We start from the raw sequence: 18,496 nt of genomic DNA on the forward strand, positions 1-18,496 counted from the left end.
TGACAGACATACAAATGACACCTCCTCGCCTCAGCTCCCGCCACGCCGGAAGAAATATTAATGTCTACAGCAGATAAAAGAAAGCTGAGCTGTCGTGCTGTGCGGACTTTATCATCTGATGTGACTGCATCATCACACTGAGCTTATTTCCAGAGCTTCCATAATGCACGAACCAAAGTTGTTACCAGTGACAATGGCTGGATAGATAGATGTGGAGTGTAAGCCAGAGGAAAAGGGAGTCAGCATGGACTCCGCATAGAGTTCTGCCGTCATTATTTTTTATTATACACTAGTAGATAATCGTATCCGACTGCAACATGGTGGTAAACAGCGATTGCCCCAGCCTAACCTCCATCCTTGTCCCTTGCTGTTATCTGCATGTTTTCACCTAGCTGTCTGTAAAGCATGAAGTTGGTTGATGAAAAACAGAGAGCTGTTACAAAGACAGACGAAACATAATTTCAAAAACACATCCTCAGGATAAGAAGTGAACCTGTCCTGCATGGCAGTGTAATCAGCACTGAATTTGCTTCCGGCAGACACATTTTGTTTTACAAACATGGGGAACATTGTGTAAATTCTAAATTCTTCCAATTCTCTTCTTTAAAGCATTTTACGAACGTGACAATGAGCAAAACACCTGAGAGCGTGTTAAGCACGCCCAAGGTTGGTTTTTTTTGTCCCATTTAAAATTCAGAACATCATCTGCATATCAAACACCAACAAATCACTGCGCGAGACTGATTAAAATCACAGCGCCTTCGGTAACTTCTGCTTTGTGCAACTTCACAGAAGCCCTTCGCTGCTCCAATTTCAAAATATGGACCGTGGAATATGACATGGTGGCATCCACATTCAGTATTACGCTCATCAATATGCTAGTGTGTCTGTGCACCATGACCAAGAGCAATCTTTTAATAATTCAGCATGTTTCTCATTCACAATCCTGCAGGATTGTGGCACAAGTGTTGTGACACATCAACCAAACCCCTGTCAGCCACAGAGGTGCCCCTGGCAGGATGGTGGGTTATGAAAGAAAAGGGAGGCGGCAAACACCTGAGACATTTTGCGACTAACACACACACACACACACACACACACACACACACACACACACACACACACACACACACACACACACACAGAAATCAAACTGCTATCAGTCTGCACAGATCAGATTGGGTGCTATGATTATTTTGTCTTAATAATCATAGCAACAACGGTCCACTTCGTACTTTCCAGATGTTCCGGTGAAGCGATACAAAATGCCTATCAAATTTCATTAGAGCCCGGTCTTCTGTGTTTACAAGAGGCCTGATTGGTTTATACTGGTGTGATGGCAGCAGAGCTCTAAAAACCAAGAGAGGGAATGTCAGTGACCTGCCTGCAGCTAATTGTCCATGCTGTAATAAAAGTGAGAAGACACTGACCAATTCTATGCATACCTCCCACTGCTTCCATTTGAGACAGACCAGTTTGGGTTCGTCTCCCTCAATTAGCCCTGACTGGGCATCATGGATGAGCCTGTTACAAAGAGATGAGGGAGCTTAAATAGCCTCAGAAAGCACGTTACAGTGGCATGACTGAAAAGGAAAGTGGGGGAAAACAGCCTTTGCATCTATTACAGCCATACGAGTGTAAAGAACAATGTAATGACTGCCTTGAAACACGAGCACCATGGAGACAGGCGGCTAATAGCGCTGGATGACATTATTCTCAAGAAGAGGTGAAAGCAAAGAGAAATGAGTGAAAATTAATGTAAGGGGAAAATTTTCAACAAAAGACAAGAGCAGGAGAGGGTGACATGTAATGCTGACTCCTTAAAAAACAGACAAGTGCTATAAGAAAGCATGCTTGATATATCAGGCTCTCTATTTCTTTTTGCCAACATGTAAAAATGCTGACATGGGCCAAATGCCCAGAATATTCCCAAAAGCATCCAAAATGAAAAGTCTAGGTCGACGCCCTGCCAAAGGGTCCGCTGCAGTTAGCTACTTAAAATTAATTGTCAGACAGAGAGATAATATGCAGCTAATGCTAACTCACCATGTGCGCTCAGCATATTCTGTGGGTCTGAAGTGCACCGAGGACAATAAACTTCAGCAGATAAGTACTGCGAAGGAACTGTTAAAGCCAGGAGGATCATTAGGATACAAGTTTAACTCAAGTTTGTGTGTGATGGAGCTTTTACATGCAGGGCAACTGTGTCAGCATAAAAGAGATTCCACTGCTGACATGATACCGATAATGAAAACAGAAATTACAGCAGCTCTCCTCTTTAATCCGTTTTTGAGTCTCCCATCTAGTTTGCCTGCCTCGTGCTCATCCATTCCCCACTCTCTCTGACTTCATCTGTCTGAGGTCTAGCTTGTATCCTACACCCCACACAGGTCCTGCCTCCCCCTCAACATCTGTTCCCTGTCCTTGCCTTGTGCCAGGGGCAGCTATACCCACCAAGACACCCATACCAGCTATGCCGCTGCCTGCCAAGCATCTGATCAAAGAGGACAGCTGTCGAACTGATCTGCAAGCCAGCATTGCTTTATGAATGAAAAATGTGCAGGGGAGGAAAAAAATAAATAAAAATAAACATCCAGCATCATCAGCGGCACCAGCATCCTAAAAAATGGGCTGGCTAGTTAGGGGACTGCTGAGGCCATACGGCCAAAGCCTGGAGGCGCCGTGGTCTGTTTTTGCCCACAGCAAAGAGAATTCGCAGATCACAGATGGTGTTGCTTAGAGGAGAAAATGGACAAGGGGACAAGAAAATTAACTAGATTAGACACTACCTAGGACCCTGTGAGAGGCTCGTATGCACAGGACAGGGGAAACCCTGCATGAACCAACAAAGAAACAGAGGAAGCTGTGACATTTATGAGGGCCCCGTTCTTCAGTGAGGTAAATTGCTCGGTTACTTCCCTTTGCATCAGTGCGTATTTGACCCCATCTTCAACACCTCGCAGCAAAATCAGTGTTGTTTGAAGTTTTCGGAGATGAAAGAAAGTGCTGTCTTTCAAACTGCTCGGCTGTATTTGAATGAAATTAAATGAACCTGCAGGCACTTGCCTTCTTCACACAGACCGCTTTTCAGTAAAGCTCTGAGCAAAATGAGCAAACAGAGTGCTTGAGAGTTCAACAAATCCATCAAATAGGTTCAGTTCGTTCACACAAAGCAGATCGGGGGGAAAAGCAGTCACTTACATGATGCAAAAAGTAGCGGTATTACACAACTATGGTGTCCAAATTAGCAGTGCATGTATGCCAAAATGTCATGTGTGTATGAAATTTGAAGGGCTGCAACCTCATGGTGTTGTACTTGTTAAAGTACATAAATAAATGTCTGACTATAATGTTTGTACTTGAGATTTTTCAGGGTTGTTTGCAAACCCCAGCAGGCATCATTTTTTACACTAGTAACATTTTGCATCTCCTCCCGGGATCAAACGACGGGTCTTTGGCTTGGTAAGTGAAAGTGTTAACCACTACAGTATGGAGCAGTAAATAAGTGCTGGATATGGCATTAAGTGTTATTAATGTTTGGCAGCACAGACTCAAAACTTCAGTAATAATTATAATAATAATAATACTTGTGTATTTTTAATATTAAATTTAAATTACATTTAACCCTTTCACGCATAGCGGTCACTACAGTAGAAAGCTATTCAAAGGCTGCTTTCTTGTAATTGTGTCAGTGTTGATGGTACACTTGCACATCTGTCACTCCATACCCTGCCACCCACTGGTGGTTTAATGTTACTATAGATGTATGACGTGTTTCTTTGTAATTAGTGTTATTGTTTTCTTAAGTATTTTTATTCATCTTTTCATGCCTGAGATGAATAAAAATACTTAAGAAAAAAAATCCTGATTGAGGTTGTCATAATTCATGCATGATAGGGTTAAACTAATTTGTTTAATTAAGATTAGTTTACTGGGTACTCCGGCATCCAACAGTCCAAAGACATGAGGTTAGTGGAGATAGGTCAGATCAAGTAATATATATATGTATATATATTTTTTTTAATGACAGGAGAGTTTTAGTTTTTTCACACTCTACTTTAGGAATTTCTGTGAATTAAGAAAAACTCAGTTTTATAATTACAGGACAGTCAATGAGCTACAGCTACTAGTATGCTTTCTGTAGTTTTACATGTTTATTTCTTGCGATTTAAGCCCAAAGAGTCAACCCTCTTCCATTTACTACAGTAGAATTTCTTTGTCATGTAGAAAAAAATCTGTTAATGTTGAAATTGAACTCTTTCTCATAGATTAGGATTAAATTTGATCAAATCAACTTTTTCTTATACCGAAAGAAAGAGGGGCTCCACTTGTCTGGCCCACTTAATATCAGAGTGGGATCTATCTGGACCACAAGGCAAACTGAGTCTGACACCTGTGTTTTACACGGTTCAGGGTTTAAATTCTATTCACAAATAAATGACTGGTTTTAATACAAGTTTGATATCATGGAGTGGTGTGGGAGCTCCAGCTATACCACTTAAGGAGTAAACTCACAGGAGTGAGTGGAAGGGACAGTTAAACATCTAGTCTGTAAATATATTGTCATTTCAGCACATCTCACTGCACCCTATGGCCAAACCTCACAGTAAAGCAGCTTCACCACCATCTATTCAACAGGGTCCTTTGGGAAATAAAGATTACAACCACAGGACGCTGTTATAGGGAGTTCCAGTCTAGACTGAATTATTCATTTTCTTTCGCAGATCTAGCCTGAACTTTGCTTAAATTGATATCACGTAATGACAAACTGACGTTTCTGCTCAGTCTAGCAAAAACACTGCACCTCACTCGAATTTGACAGCCTGATGCACCGAGAGCTCGGCTCCAACCAGACAGGATTAAAATGTGTATAAGATTTCTAATAATTCCTGCAATCTTAGTTCAACTGAGTTTTATATGAGGCCATCAGAAGTCAAAATCAAATTTCACTTGTAAGATTAATATTAACAACAACAGTATCATTTCATTATAGGATATAGTAAATCACATTAGCACATCTCCCTCACTCTAGTACTTTACAGCTTAAAACGTCCTTTGCCTCTGCATATATGGGCCGACTCTTGCAGCATATTACAGATATGGGAGTGGTGGACTAATTAAAGCACCTCAGGGGTGCTGAAGGATGTGAGCAGAGCCAGAATATGTAGTAGCCTCAGATCCAATTAGGGTGCACCACCATTTGGCTACTCTTGCATTATTAAGTATGGAATTGCTGGACCTTGAATGATGGGGAACGCCATTAAGAATACAGGGTGGGGGAAATCAACTACTTTCCTTGCCTGGTTTGTTGAATCTGTACAGGTGTTACAACTTAATAAAATAAAACTTAATGTAGTTAATTTTTCTCCTGGAGAGCACAAGATTATACAGGTTTGATGCGATGAGGCAAGAATGACAGGAAGTGCTGCAAGTTTAGGAAGGAGCAGTTAAACTGAAAAACAAGCAATTTAGGTTTGGCACGGTCTAATAGAGTGCTGACTGTCTCCTGCTGGGAGACAATTTAGTCGGACAGGTTGATAAAATGAGCTGATTTTCCATCACCGTGACATCACAGGTCCCGTCAGATTTTCATTCATAGCCACCATCAAGGAACAGCCAAGCAAGATGAAGGTAGATGTCTTTAGTCAAAACATCGTGCAATCGCTGAGAAAAGTGAAATAATTAATGCGTGCAGCACCACTAATGCTGCTCCAGTGAAGAAGAAGAAAAAAAACCATCTGAAGGGTTTAAGTAAATTATGAAAAAGCTAATTGCGCTTCATTATTCATTTTGAGTTTTCAGCTACAGCTCAGCATGCTCACTGCAAACATGCAATAATGATACAACCTCTCACTGCGTGATCAATTCCTTTGATAAATAATGACTCCTGTGGCTGGATGACAGCTGAGGGAGTTGGCTGTAATAAGCCCTATAGTCCTTAAAACAGGTGTGCTTTGAATCTGATTAGAGATTGAGTCTGTAGAGTTATTAATCTGCATTACATTAATAAAATTTGGAGCGTTAAACAACCTTCAAGTGCACAAACATGCGCCAAGGCAGCTCGCTCTCTCACTTTTAATAGAAGAGTAACGAGCAGTGCAAAGTGCAGGCTTTTGTTATTTGCCCGGCTGAAACTCATTTTAATAAACTTGACTTAAGCCTTAAGTTTGACCTCATTTGATCTTGAAGAGGTTGGAGGTCCAAAGTAACGTAACATTTACAATCCCCATAACATATATCAACATATGTGTTTGTCAGTACAAACAATGGCAGTAAGAAACAGTATTAATGAAGCTATGTAGAGCTGTTTATCACTATGACCTTCAGATCAATCTATTGACCTTGAAGGAGAGGTCAGAGGTCACATGTGACATGATACTTTAAATTTTTATATGGTACTTTCTATACACTGATCAGGTGAGTGAATTACAATGATTATCTCGTCATCCTTCATCTGGCACCTGTTAGTGGGTGCGATGTATAAGGAAGCAAGTGAACATTTTGTCTGTAAAATTGACGCATTAGAAGCAGGAAAAATGGGATTTGAGTGAGTTTGACAAGTGTTAAATTGTCATGGCTACGCGACTAGGTCAGAGCATGTCCAAAGCTGTAGTTCTTGTGGGATGTCCTTGGTCTGCAGTGGTCAGCATCTATCAAAAGTGGTCCAAGGAAGTAACCAGTGACAGGGTCATGGGGAGCCAAGGCTCACTGATGCACATGGGGAGTTAAGACTGGCTTGTGTAGGCAAAACACATTCGCACTACCAAAACGTAATATTTCATGCTAGGTGACAAATGGTAAACATATTACGCTTCAGAGCACCGAACACGTCCCTAAATGACGAGAAAAAAAAACGAGGAGACGTGAGAATTGTTTGGAATCAATCTACATGTTTGTTCATTTGACTTAAATCGCTTTGGAAAACAATATTTAACATTGTTAAAGTGCTGGTTAAGGTTATCGTTAAGGGATAAGGTTAGGTTTAGGGCTGGAATACATGGCTAGAACGTCATTTTACTGGATTTCACCCATAACCTGGTGCGTAGCATAAGAACACGGAAGGTCACCTTTTGCACTCCTCAGGAACGCCGGGGGATGTGACAAATCGTCGGGATGTTACACCTCAGGAGTGAGAACGGGCTGGTGGACAACAGATGAGCTACTGTAGGTCAAATTGCTCAAAAAGTTAACCTTGGATCTGATAGAAAGGAGCATCTTAATCTGTGGGATGTGCTGGGAAAACAAGTGTGATCCATGGAGGCCCCATCTCGCAACTTACAGGACTTAAAGGATAATCAAGTGGACCTTGAAAACCTTACTGGATATAAGCCAAATTTTAACGACTTGTTAGCACGACCCGACTTTACAGCTCTACAAAGTTTTATCAGAATTCATTTCTAATTTTTCAAGCTGGCAGTGGCGCCACTCGGCCTTCCAGTAGATACACCGATGGTTTCAGTTTCAAAATCATAGGTGACTTCCATCTCGAATTATCGCATTCACAAGACTTTCAGAAAGCTTGACCTCTGACCTCGACTTTGAGGTAGATTCCAACTAGCCCAAGATTTTTTAGTAGATATACCTATGGTGTAAATTTAAAACTCCTACATCGCTTTGTTCTCGGGTTAACGCATTCACAAACTTCGACAACACGACATCATTTTCAACTTTAAACGCAGACGTTGCCAAAAACATAACCTCCTGTGGTGGAGGTAATAACGAAAGCACATGGGGGACGTGTACTTGTTATAAAAATTTTATTTTGAATAAAACAACGTAGCCATATTACATGTAGTGTGGTCCATCTATTTTACATACCTCAGGAGAAGCGACACAGTTCTGCCATGGTACGGTTCATCATGATCATTAAAATCATCATCACCATCAGTTTACAGTCAGAGGTTATAGTAGTGTTGTTCAATCTCACAAGTTTTACAGGGTAACATATAGCACAACAACACGACGCAGTGAGGGACCAGTGCTAGAAGGCCAGTGGAAAACCCCCCCAAAACAACCCAGCAACAGATAAAATACTACTCATCATAACGGGAGGCTAGCTTCAGCAGGCCACAGACCCATCGTGGTACAGTAATAGTAACTTGTTTTTTTTCCTTTTTTTAAACTTGGTAACTCCTCATTGCAGTGTACACCAATACATTGAGCTAAAGCTTAGAAATCTATACCAGGTTGCTCATGGTTGTAAATGAACACACAACTGTTTGACGAGTTTACGAACCACAAAAACAAAACTGTGTCTATGAGTCTGAGGTAGCAAGGCAATCATGGCTTTCCTCTGATTTCTGAACATATATCTCTTTTAAAAAAACAAACCAAACCTATTCTACATGATAACGGCGGGCCTCTCATAAACCCAGATTCAAAACAACTTTAGATTTAAATCTGTAACTTCCAAAACCATTTTTACACAATCCCACAATAATACATCGACTCTCACCTCCGTCTTCCACGTGTGGAACGACAAACTTTGTAGGCACAGAAGGGGTAAAAGTTTACTTTAACAAAATCGCAGCTGAGACAAAGTCTGCCGGCATATCGATGCTTTTTAAAGGGGAACTTGACATCAAGCATGCTACGAGATAGATAGGAAAACAAACCAGGTGATCCGAGAGGTGATAGTTTACATTTTGGAAATGATCCTTTCAGCCACCGGGAGCAGTGTGTGCGCTCCCCAAGCATTTAACAAAAGTCTGGGGCTATTCGGGGCTCGATGGTACAAAGCAGTGGAATGACAAATAAAAATGGAACAGTTTGATTCCCAGTTAAGTCAACAGAATTCAAACAAAATCCCAACCACCCTCTGAAAAACAAAACAAAAAAATCTATACAAAGCCCCGTGTCCATATACTCATCTGCATACCTAAATAAATCACTGACAAATGTTCAATTCAGTACAATCTACAGTTCATAAAATATACAGTTTGCATAGTACAAGACAAGGTGGTAAAAGTAGTTAAGTTGTCTGCTCCTGTGCATCTTTGGGATTTAGGGGCAGGGGATTTTGTTTGTGTGGGAATGGTCTCTCCATCGTCCAGTCAGTCCTCACATCATCTGAAAACACACAGAGAGAAAACGCTTTGGATCAGACGACAAAAAGCAAGAATCTTGAAACACGACAGCGCCAGTTCACATACAGCCACAGAAAAGCTCGGATTTATGAGTCTCTTTGGTTAGTCCCGAGCGCTGCAGGTGAACCCGCCTCATTTCTCTTCATCAAGACATCACCGTGTGGAAACGTCAGAAGTTCAAACAAAGTAATCGGGTTTGAGAGCTGGCAAATGGACTGCAGTCCCTCAAGCCAGTTAGAGTCCATTAGGAGCGCAGAGGGGGGAAAGTGGGAGGTGGGCATGGATGAATCTGGGAAGATTTTACAAATCAGAGCTCTCCTCAGAAATGAAATTAGGCACTCAAACTAAAGCTTTGCGCTGAAGTTAAAGGAGAGTGCATGGAGCGCTGTCCGCCGAGGACTATAAAAAGCCAGGAGTGGAAGATGTTTGGGAAATGAACTCATTAGATTTAATATTCAATTGATGTGGTAATGCATGTGTTGTGTAACACTGCTGCAGATGAGTCAGATGAGGTTGCATTATTGTACAGAGGAACGTACTCCAAAGCAGGTGGTAAATAAACACATCATTAACATGGAACCTGCAGGAGAACAGAAGAATGAGGAGACCTGTGGTTCACATAGTGTTTGTAGTCAAAGTGCATATGTAGATAATGAATACAAGTCATAAACTCACAGTGCTGTAAAAAAGTATTTGCAGTCTTCCTGATTTCTTAGTTTTTTTTACATTATGTTTCAGGTCGATCAAATTCTAATATTAGACTAAGATAACCCGAGTAAATACAAAATTCAGTTTTTAGGTGATAATTTCATTTATTAAGGGGGGGGAAGCTACACCTGCCTGGTTATGTGTGAAAAACTTATTGCTAAATGATAAATTAACTGTGGAAAGCTGAGTTCAGTTTCAGTACCCACACTCAGGCCTGATTACTGTCTGATCTCAGGAAGCAACACATCATGCCACGATCGAAAGAAAGGGCGGAGAAACAGTCATTAATATCTATCAGTCTGGAAAGCATTACAAAGCCATTTCTAAAGCTTTGGGCCTCCAATGAACCAGTGTGAGAACATGGTAAACCGGCCTACCACAAATAAAGCGAGAGAGCATCAAAGACTCATTCAGGAGGTCACAAAAGAACCCAGAACAACATCTGAAGAACTGCAGGCTTCACCTGACTCAGTTAAGGTCAGAGTTCGTGATTAAACAAGAAAACGACTGGGCAAAAATGACATTCGTGGATCCAACACAAAGGCTCGTCTAAGATGATCCCCAAGACTTTGGGGAAGATATTCTGTGGACTGAGGAGACAAAAGCTGAACTCTTTGGAAGGTTTGAATTACATGAATTACATGTGGAGTAAATCTAACACGGCATTTTTATAAAATGATTATTGCACCAACATCCTGACAACAATTCTACCTTTCACCAGAAGATCCTAAAGGAAATTACGCTGTCACTAGTTCATGCCCTGAAGCTCAAGAGCATTTGCAGCAGGGCAATGATCCGAAACACACCAGCAAGTCCAGCTCTGAATGACTCAAAAAATACAAAAAAACAAACAAAATGAAGGTTTTGGATTGACCTTGTCAACGTCTGCACCAAATGAGACTTTTTGACACGACCTTAATCAGGTCATTCATGCATGAAAACCCTCCAGTGTGGCTGAATTAAAACAATTGGACAAAAATTCCTGCACAGGGATGTGAAATACTCATAGCCAGTCGTTCTTGCTGCCAAAGGTGGCACAACCAGTTATTAGACATAGGGGGGAATTACCAGGTAGGTTTGGATAACAAACTGCATTTTGTATTTACTCTGGGCATCTTTGTCTAATATCTTCGATCTCAAACATGTATGTTTATCAAATAAACAAAAAAACAAGCAAACCAAGAAATCAGGAAGAGGACAAAGTTTTTAACAGCGATGTAAATTTTGAGTTGCAAACTGCTTGAAAGGACGGGCTGTATTGTTCTGGTCAACAGAGAGAAAAGTAGAAATGTCTGACTCTCAGAAAATAGGCAGTTTAACTGGCATGTAAAAGTACTGCTTATTGTGCAGGGAGACAAGCTGAGCAGCTTAAAAAGACCCTGAGGGGAAAAGAGGTGTAAAGCAGAACCAAGGGACACCGGAGCGGGGTAAATAATTACAGTGGGAAGAGGTCAGCGGCAACAGCTTTCACAATACCTCTGTCCCAAAATGCACCTTGGCCTCAGACTGAGAGAAAGAGAGGAGCCGTTAATGGCACTCCCCTGGGATCCATTAGCAGCCGCTTTCTCACAGAATGTGGAGGGTTGAGGCAGGTGAAGGCTTCGTGGAGGGGACTGCTTTTGTGGCAGCAGCTGTAATTACCTCTAAAACGTGCTCTATTCCAACTTCTCTCACCTTTGCCAATTACCAAAATACCAATCCCTCAATACAAACAATACGGCGTAAGAACAAAAAAACAAATTAACATCCCCTGTTGCGTCTTTAAATTTATGGGAGAACGTCTTACCTGTGGTCTCGAGGAGAGGCTTGAGGCTGCAGGAGGCAAAACAAAGAAAAATTAGAGCAGTTTAACACTTGAACTCCCCAGTTCATTTCAGCATTTATGAGTCTACACAAAATTGTCAGCCTCTGGGTACCTCCCACGTACTTGTGCGCACACTGAGCGGCTGAGTCCCGGTGCCTCCGAGCTATGCAGTAACCAAATTCTAATAACGCTGGAACGTGTGCCAGATTACAATGGATTTATAAGTAAAGCCCTCGCAGGAGTTTCGACTCTCCAATAATGGAATACAATTTAAAAATCACAGAGCTCGATATTTTAGCGTTCTAATTTATTTTGCTATTTGATTAACGTTCCCAAAGGTGAATATTGTTTCAGATTCAGCTATAGGAGTAATGAGCTATAACGTTTTCTTCCCAATTTGATCAAATACCAAATTTAAATGATGATGGCTGAAACAATTAGGCCTGTATTTAAACTCTGTGCATCTGAGCAGACATCAGAATCGAAGGCACAAAGTCACAAATGGGTGCAGAGGAACCTGGACCGCACTGAGCAAACCATCCGAAAACAGAAAATTTCAGCGCCGTGCAGGACGAGACCATCTGAGTTCAGGATTACAATACTTGACACTTTGCTGTGCACACAAAGACACGGGAAACAGGCACAAAGCCGAGTGGCAACGTGAGAGATGAGGAAATAAAAAGGAAGGATACACAGCAGGAGTGTGCGAGGGGCTGAAAGAGGAAGAAGACACGAGGATCGATAAGAGCACTGAGAGGTGGTAAAAAAAAAATCGGAAGGCGGATGATGAGTTTGGTTGATATTGTAGATTATGATGATTACATCAGAAAAGTACCACCGTTTCTCCACAGGCTCAAGCGTGCACCTTTTTAGCAGAAAAAATACCTCAGAGATGTCTAAAGTCAGTGTTGTGCTGTGAACATACTGGGAATCATTGACTTTCATGCCATGCATGTGTAATTTCAGTTATCCCATGAACCTAACGGATCTACTTTGAGTTCAAGTTAAATACTGCTTATAAACATTCAATGCAATAATATGTAAAATAGTATGATAAAAGAGGGGAATGTTACAAAACCATTTGTGTAGCTGAAATGTAAAAGGTGGTATTTAATAAGTAAGATGACAGACAATTACTGTAAATAGCAACTATTTTTAAAAACTCTTCGTTGTTCCAGACGTGATTGAAGCTAAACTGCCAAATATTCTCCTGTCCCAGCAATTCAACAGTCTGTTTTGGCAAATTTATCTCAGTCGCAAACACATATTTCAGATCAAACAAATTTAAATATTAGACAAAGATAACCCGAGTTAATACAAACTGCAGTTTTTAAATGACGATTTCTTTTAAGTAAGTGACAAAGCTGTCCAAACCTAGAGTACCTGGTCCTAAGTGAAAAAGCGATTGCTAATAAACTAATGTGGCACCCTTGGCTTCAAGACCTGCAATCGAGCAGTTTGTGATAACTAGAAATGAGCTTTCCACATCAATGTGGAGGAATTGTGGCTCACTCTTCTTTGCAGAATTGTCTCAATTCAGCCACAGTGGAGGATTTTCCAGCATGAACAGCCTGCTCAAGGTCATGCCAAAGCATATCAATCAGATTTAAGTCCAGATAACCCAGTGTTTACATCCAAAGTGTGCTTGAGGTTCAGGACATGAGCTGATTGATGGTCAGGATTCAGGATTTTCTGGTAGAAAGCAAAGTTCATGCTTCCTCCAATTACAGCAAAACAGCCTGAGACCATCACACTACCACCACCATGTTTGACTTTGGCTATGATGTTCTTTTCTAAAATGCTGTGTTAGTTTTGTGCCAGATGTAACGTTTGTCTCGTCAGTACACAGAATATTTTTTCCCAAAAGCGTTGGGTTTTTTTAGCAAATGTGAGACCAGTCTTTGTGTTCTTTTCTCCTTGGAACTCTCTCATTGATACCATTTTTGCCAGTCTCTTTTTTGTTGTTCAATCATGAACTCTGACCTTAACTGAGGCAGGTGAAGCCTGCAGATGATGTTGTTCTGAGTTATTTTGTGACCTCCTGGATGAGTCGTCGCTGCGCTCTTGGGATAATTTTGGTAGGCCGGTTACTCCTGAGAAGGTTCACTGCTGCTCCAAGTTTTCTCCATGTGCAACTAATGGCTCTCACCGTGGTTCACAGGAGTCCCGAAGCTTAAGAAATGGCTTTCTAACCCTTTCCAGGCTGATAGATGTCAATGACTTTGTTTCTCAGCTGCTTCTTTAGATCGTGGCACGCTGCTTTCTGAGATCTTTTAGCCTACCTCAGACAGCTTCTGTTTAGATGATTTCTTGATTCAGCCAGTCTGGCAGTAATCATGCCTGAGTGTGGGTAGTGAAATTGAGCTCAGCATTCCAAAAAATGTGGTTAATCACAGTTAATTCATCGTTTAACGAGGAGGAGATTAATTACTTTCTCACACAGGGCCAGGTAGGTGCAGGTAGCTCCTTTCTCTTCATAAATGAAATAGTCATTGAATAACTGTATTTTGCAATTACTCAGGTTATCTGTGTCTAATATTAAACATTTTTTGACGATCTGAAAGATTTCAGTGTGACAAATAAGTAAAAAAGTAAGAAATGATCACAGCACTGTATCTTGCACATGCTACATCAGTTTTTCTGTGAAGGGCTTTTCCAGTTAAGCAAACTGTACTTTTTCCTCTGCTGACCTTCGACCTTATGGTGAGACCAAAAAAAATCTGCTGCAGGAGGCTGGGAAGACACGGTGGGAAATTCGAGGAGGAGGATTGGGAAACTTACGACTGCATGCAGGGAAGGAGTTGTTAATCTGCTCCATTACATCTGCCAGGTCAGAGCTGCTGTTATGGGAGTCCAACAGCTCATCTGAACACACATGCACGCAAAGCACAGAGAGGTTGATTTTCAGTTACCACACGCACTCACACTTTAATACTGCACCACAGCGAGGAACAGTTTACATTTACAGAAAAGCGAATATTTTTTCTCTGTTGTGAGCAATGGACTGATATCTTCCTATTTAAATAAACAACAGTACATTAAGCCTTTTTCAGCTTGAGTGTCTCACCTGAGTTTTCAGTAAGTGGCCCTCGATCTTGCACGATGGGGGAGGACAATCCATTTACCCTCGAGTCCACATCGGGCTGATGGAGAGACAGACATGAAAACAAAACAAAACAAAACAAAAGAACATTTAGTCATTATAACACAATTATTCCACTTGGTGGCTGCTTGACAACTTCAAAATTAGCCCTGCTTCACAGCAGCAGGCGGAGATAAGAAACAACCAAAGGGCAGCACAACGAGGCTCTTGTCATGTGTACAATTTCCCCAAACAAGCCAAAACTGAGTTTAACACACTACAGTATCAATCACATTTCAAGCCCTCAATTAAAATTAGCCCAGTTTTTTGTTTTGTTTTAGCTCAAATGCTTTACCCTGATGGTCTTCAGTGAGTGGAAAGGTAAAAAATATGTGCACATGCTCTTAAATATAACTGAAGTAGAAAATGGTTAAAACAGATGATAGTACATACTTAAATCTAAACAACAGCGCTCATATTTAGGATTTTTCTCTGCTTCTTGCCACTCTGTAACCTCTAGCCTCATCTTGATATAACAAATAATTATTTGCCCTCCAGTGTGCTGTGTTCTCAAGATCTAAAGATTCACAAATAAATTAATATATTACACACACACACACACACACACACTGCAGAATATGTCAAAAGTCTGTTGAAAAACCAATTTCTCAGATGCTCAGAAGTGAACACTTCATGTCCAGTGACATTCACGGCACAATCTCCCATTCCCTTTGGCTTTTCAAGTTCAAGAAACTAAATCAATGCTCCCTCCCCTCTCTCATATACCCTCCTTCTTCCTCTCCTCCTTCATCTCCTCGTGCCCCTAGCGCTAGCGAAGGCTAACATGTTGGAAACGTCTCTGGAGCACAACCAAGTGTCTCGAGGCTCGTCTTAGAATAGCTCAGGTCAGGGTTTTGGTCACCCTTCGGGAGTGTGAATTTAATGCGTGCCATCAGGAAGGCTGGGTTTATTACTCTGAAGCTTGGCAGTAACACAGCACTTGATGGAAAGACGTGTTGACACATCGTCAGGTCTCCGGGGACTCTCTGAGAACTGTAGTTCTTACTTAAGTGTTTGGACGTTTCCATGTGTGCAGGTAGCTGTGTGCGCCGTTTATGTTTGGATTTTCTGTCTGTTGCAATCAGCGTCAGAATAAATCCACTGCAGCATGCGGCAGCATTGATGGAAAGTCTAAACAAGGCTAACTCAGCGGAGGTAGAAATGCAGTAGCTTAGACAGTATACAACACTACAGCACATTGCAACCTGACAGTCTGCTGTATAAACCAAATTAAGAATCGCCTTTCAGCCCAGGTTTTTCAAGCATTTCTACTTTGAGATTTTACTTCCTCATCGCTATAATTGACAGTTATAGCAAACGTTTTAGCATCCAAAATAAACATGAGCGACACAGTCCTTGATTCGCTTTACTTCTTTAGTTCTGTGTGTAGTATAGGGATGAGAATTGCCAAATGACTTTCGGTTTGCCATCATTAATTAGACACCATGGGAAGTCATAAAATATTCAGTTAAACTTCAATTTTATTTTTTTCCCCCAATTCTGTTTTATTTAATGCAGTGGCAAATTACAAAAAAAGTCTCCACAAGGTGCTTTGAATTGTAAGTTAAAGACCCTACAATAATACAGGCACTTAAAGAAAAAACACTGAAAACACTGCAGTGCAAGTGTTGCTGCTGCTGGTTGCTCTGTGGCTTGTTGCTAAAAGATTTGAAGTGATTTGGTGAGCTAATGAAGCTGAAGGGAGATTGCTTTTGATACTTGTATCATTAAAAGTTAGGGGGAAAAACACTAAATTTGAGGCTTTTATTTTGGAAATGTGGCACCTTAAGGATGCTGGCAAACTATAACTGATGCTTTTTTTTAATTATGAATTTTTTAAGCATTCTCTTCAGGTTATAAATATAAATTGGGAGCTTTTATTTTTGAAAATTTCACAGCATCAAAGCACCTTAATAACATCCGATAAATAACTGAAGCCATAATGAAATTTTTAAAGAATCCTGTTCAGTTCCTGCAACTATTCTGATGCTTTTCTTCTCATTGACAGATTAATAATAACACATTTAACCTTTTATTTATTAAGAAAACACACTGAATTTGAAGCATACTGGTCTTCCATTTAGAAACTAAGGACTTTTATTTAGAAAATCTGACAAACCCGTGCAGGTCACTGCCACTGTCAGGGTGTAGGACTGTTATCTAACATTGTGTGTGAGACGGACGATGAGAGGGGCAGCTTTAAATTGTGAATGACAGCCAAAATACTTCAAACTGCCTTCAAACTGCAGTATGACGTTAGCTCGTTTTAGATGACTGACTGGAAAAAAAAAACCTACATATACATCTTGTTTCCCACACTTGATGTCAAGAAAGTGAGAAGAAATCCACCAATCAGAGATTCAGAATTTCAAATTCATCATAAGTCATAAACTGTCAACTGCATCCACCTGTATCAGATAAGCTGTTAGTTACCATGGCGATGGCATTCCTGAAATGGGCTTGGCGCTCCTCTCAAACAAAAATTGCTTTCATCCTGCAAACCGCGGCTCATATTCACCAGCTTTAAAAAGCACGAGCGCCCCAAAAAGTTCACTAACAGATCTGCATTTTGTTTTTGTGATTTTACTTTTAAAAACATGGTCATGGAAGCTACATAAAAATGGTGCTTATTTCTAGTTTTTCCTTGATCAAATTATAATGGGCCACCCAGATACAGTATCACTCCTTTCACTTAAATACTACAGATTTTAAAAAAACAAACATTTCCTACAATCTGGTGGTAAAATTATGCTTGTAGAGTTAAAATTGACAAATCGAATCAATGAGCAAATGTGGGTTATAGTGTCTGTATGTCCTAATAACACTACCAGTATCTGGCAACCTTGTATCATTAACTGCATTCTAAGAGAAAGTAGAAATCAGTGTCCTAACAGCTATTTTATATTTTATTTTATCTACTGTACTTCTGCTGAAGGACACATTTAAATTTTGTGAGAGTGCAATACTAAAACTGTTTCTGTCCAAATGTTAATCATCTGCCATTAAATATCTGCTGAGTCACGTCAGCTGCCGCCTGTTGTTATGAGTTATTGCCCATGCTCACAGCTTCTCAGCTTCCAGAGAGCCAATACCTGCCCCCCCCTCCCCTCAGTTTGCTTTATCAGGATTGCTGCTTGTTTGGCTTGAGGCTTGTGAATTTCTCACTTGGCACAAACAATCCAACCTCAGTGAGCAATTAGGCCGGGTATAAACAAATCTGGAAGTTATTAATACGGAGATCGGAGATGGATGCTGGGTGGAATGGAAATGATGTGATTAGGATCTAATCTGAATGATGATGAGCAGTTTTTTAAAAATTGTGATAAAAGTGGGTTATCATGTGGATTTCGGGATTAATAACTGCAAGCTCATGATGGAGCTCGACTTTGAACGAATCCCTTTAATTTACTGGAAGCTTTCTGTATCAGCATTTTACTTTTACGTCTGCTTAAATTATTTTTTTCCTGAGCCGTCTGAAACAGCCCTGCCAGCTGGTGTGCGTGAGTGAGTCTGTGAACCGTGATTACTGCCCTGCTGCTCCTCAACAACAAGCCTAATGAACTGAACGGAAAGGAAGCTAATGTGGAAAATAAATTTTATATCGCAGTTGTGTATGTGCTGTACTCAAAGGAGAAAACCATAATTCCTCTGCTCTGCTGCAAATTGGTCCTACTAGCCATAAGACAGTAATCATGTGCTGTATGAACTTGCTGTATTAACAATAACAATGTTACTTCAGGTTTTAAATTATTTTCA

At 40.7% G+C, this 18,496-nt stretch overlaps 1 protein-coding gene across 3 annotated transcripts in view; it reads right to left on the minus strand.

Moving 5' to 3' along the window:
* Window positions 1–7,740: 7,740 nt before the first annotated feature.
* The window catches only part of utrn (utrophin), a 201,381-nt gene continuing 190,625 nt past the window's right edge, over window positions 7,741–18,496 (minus strand). For 2 of the 3 annotated variants that reach the window (XM_085431917.1, XM_085431915.1), the window contains 4 exons: window positions 14,666–14,741; window positions 14,380–14,463; window positions 11,581–11,606; window positions 7,741–9,069 (listed from right to left, as the gene is read on the minus strand). In XM_085431917.1, coding sequence (XP_085288043.1) covers window positions 9,061–9,069; window positions 11,581–11,606; window positions 14,380–14,463; window positions 14,666–14,741 — 195 coding nt within the window. In that variant the 3' untranslated portion in view covers window positions 7,741–9,060. The remainder of the gene's footprint in view (window positions 9,070–11,580; window positions 11,607–14,379; window positions 14,464–14,665; window positions 14,742–18,496) is intronic. The other variant, XM_085431918.1, reaches the window with a different exon arrangement.

Source organism: Copadichromis virginalis, linkage group LG15, assembly GCF_057382275.1.
Source record: "Copadichromis virginalis isolate Kocher_CV1m ecotype Utaka linkage group LG15, C_Virginalis_male_GT1.1, whole genome shotgun sequence".
Taxonomy (NCBI): domain Eukaryota; kingdom Metazoa; phylum Chordata; class Actinopteri; order Cichliformes; family Cichlidae; genus Copadichromis; species Copadichromis virginalis.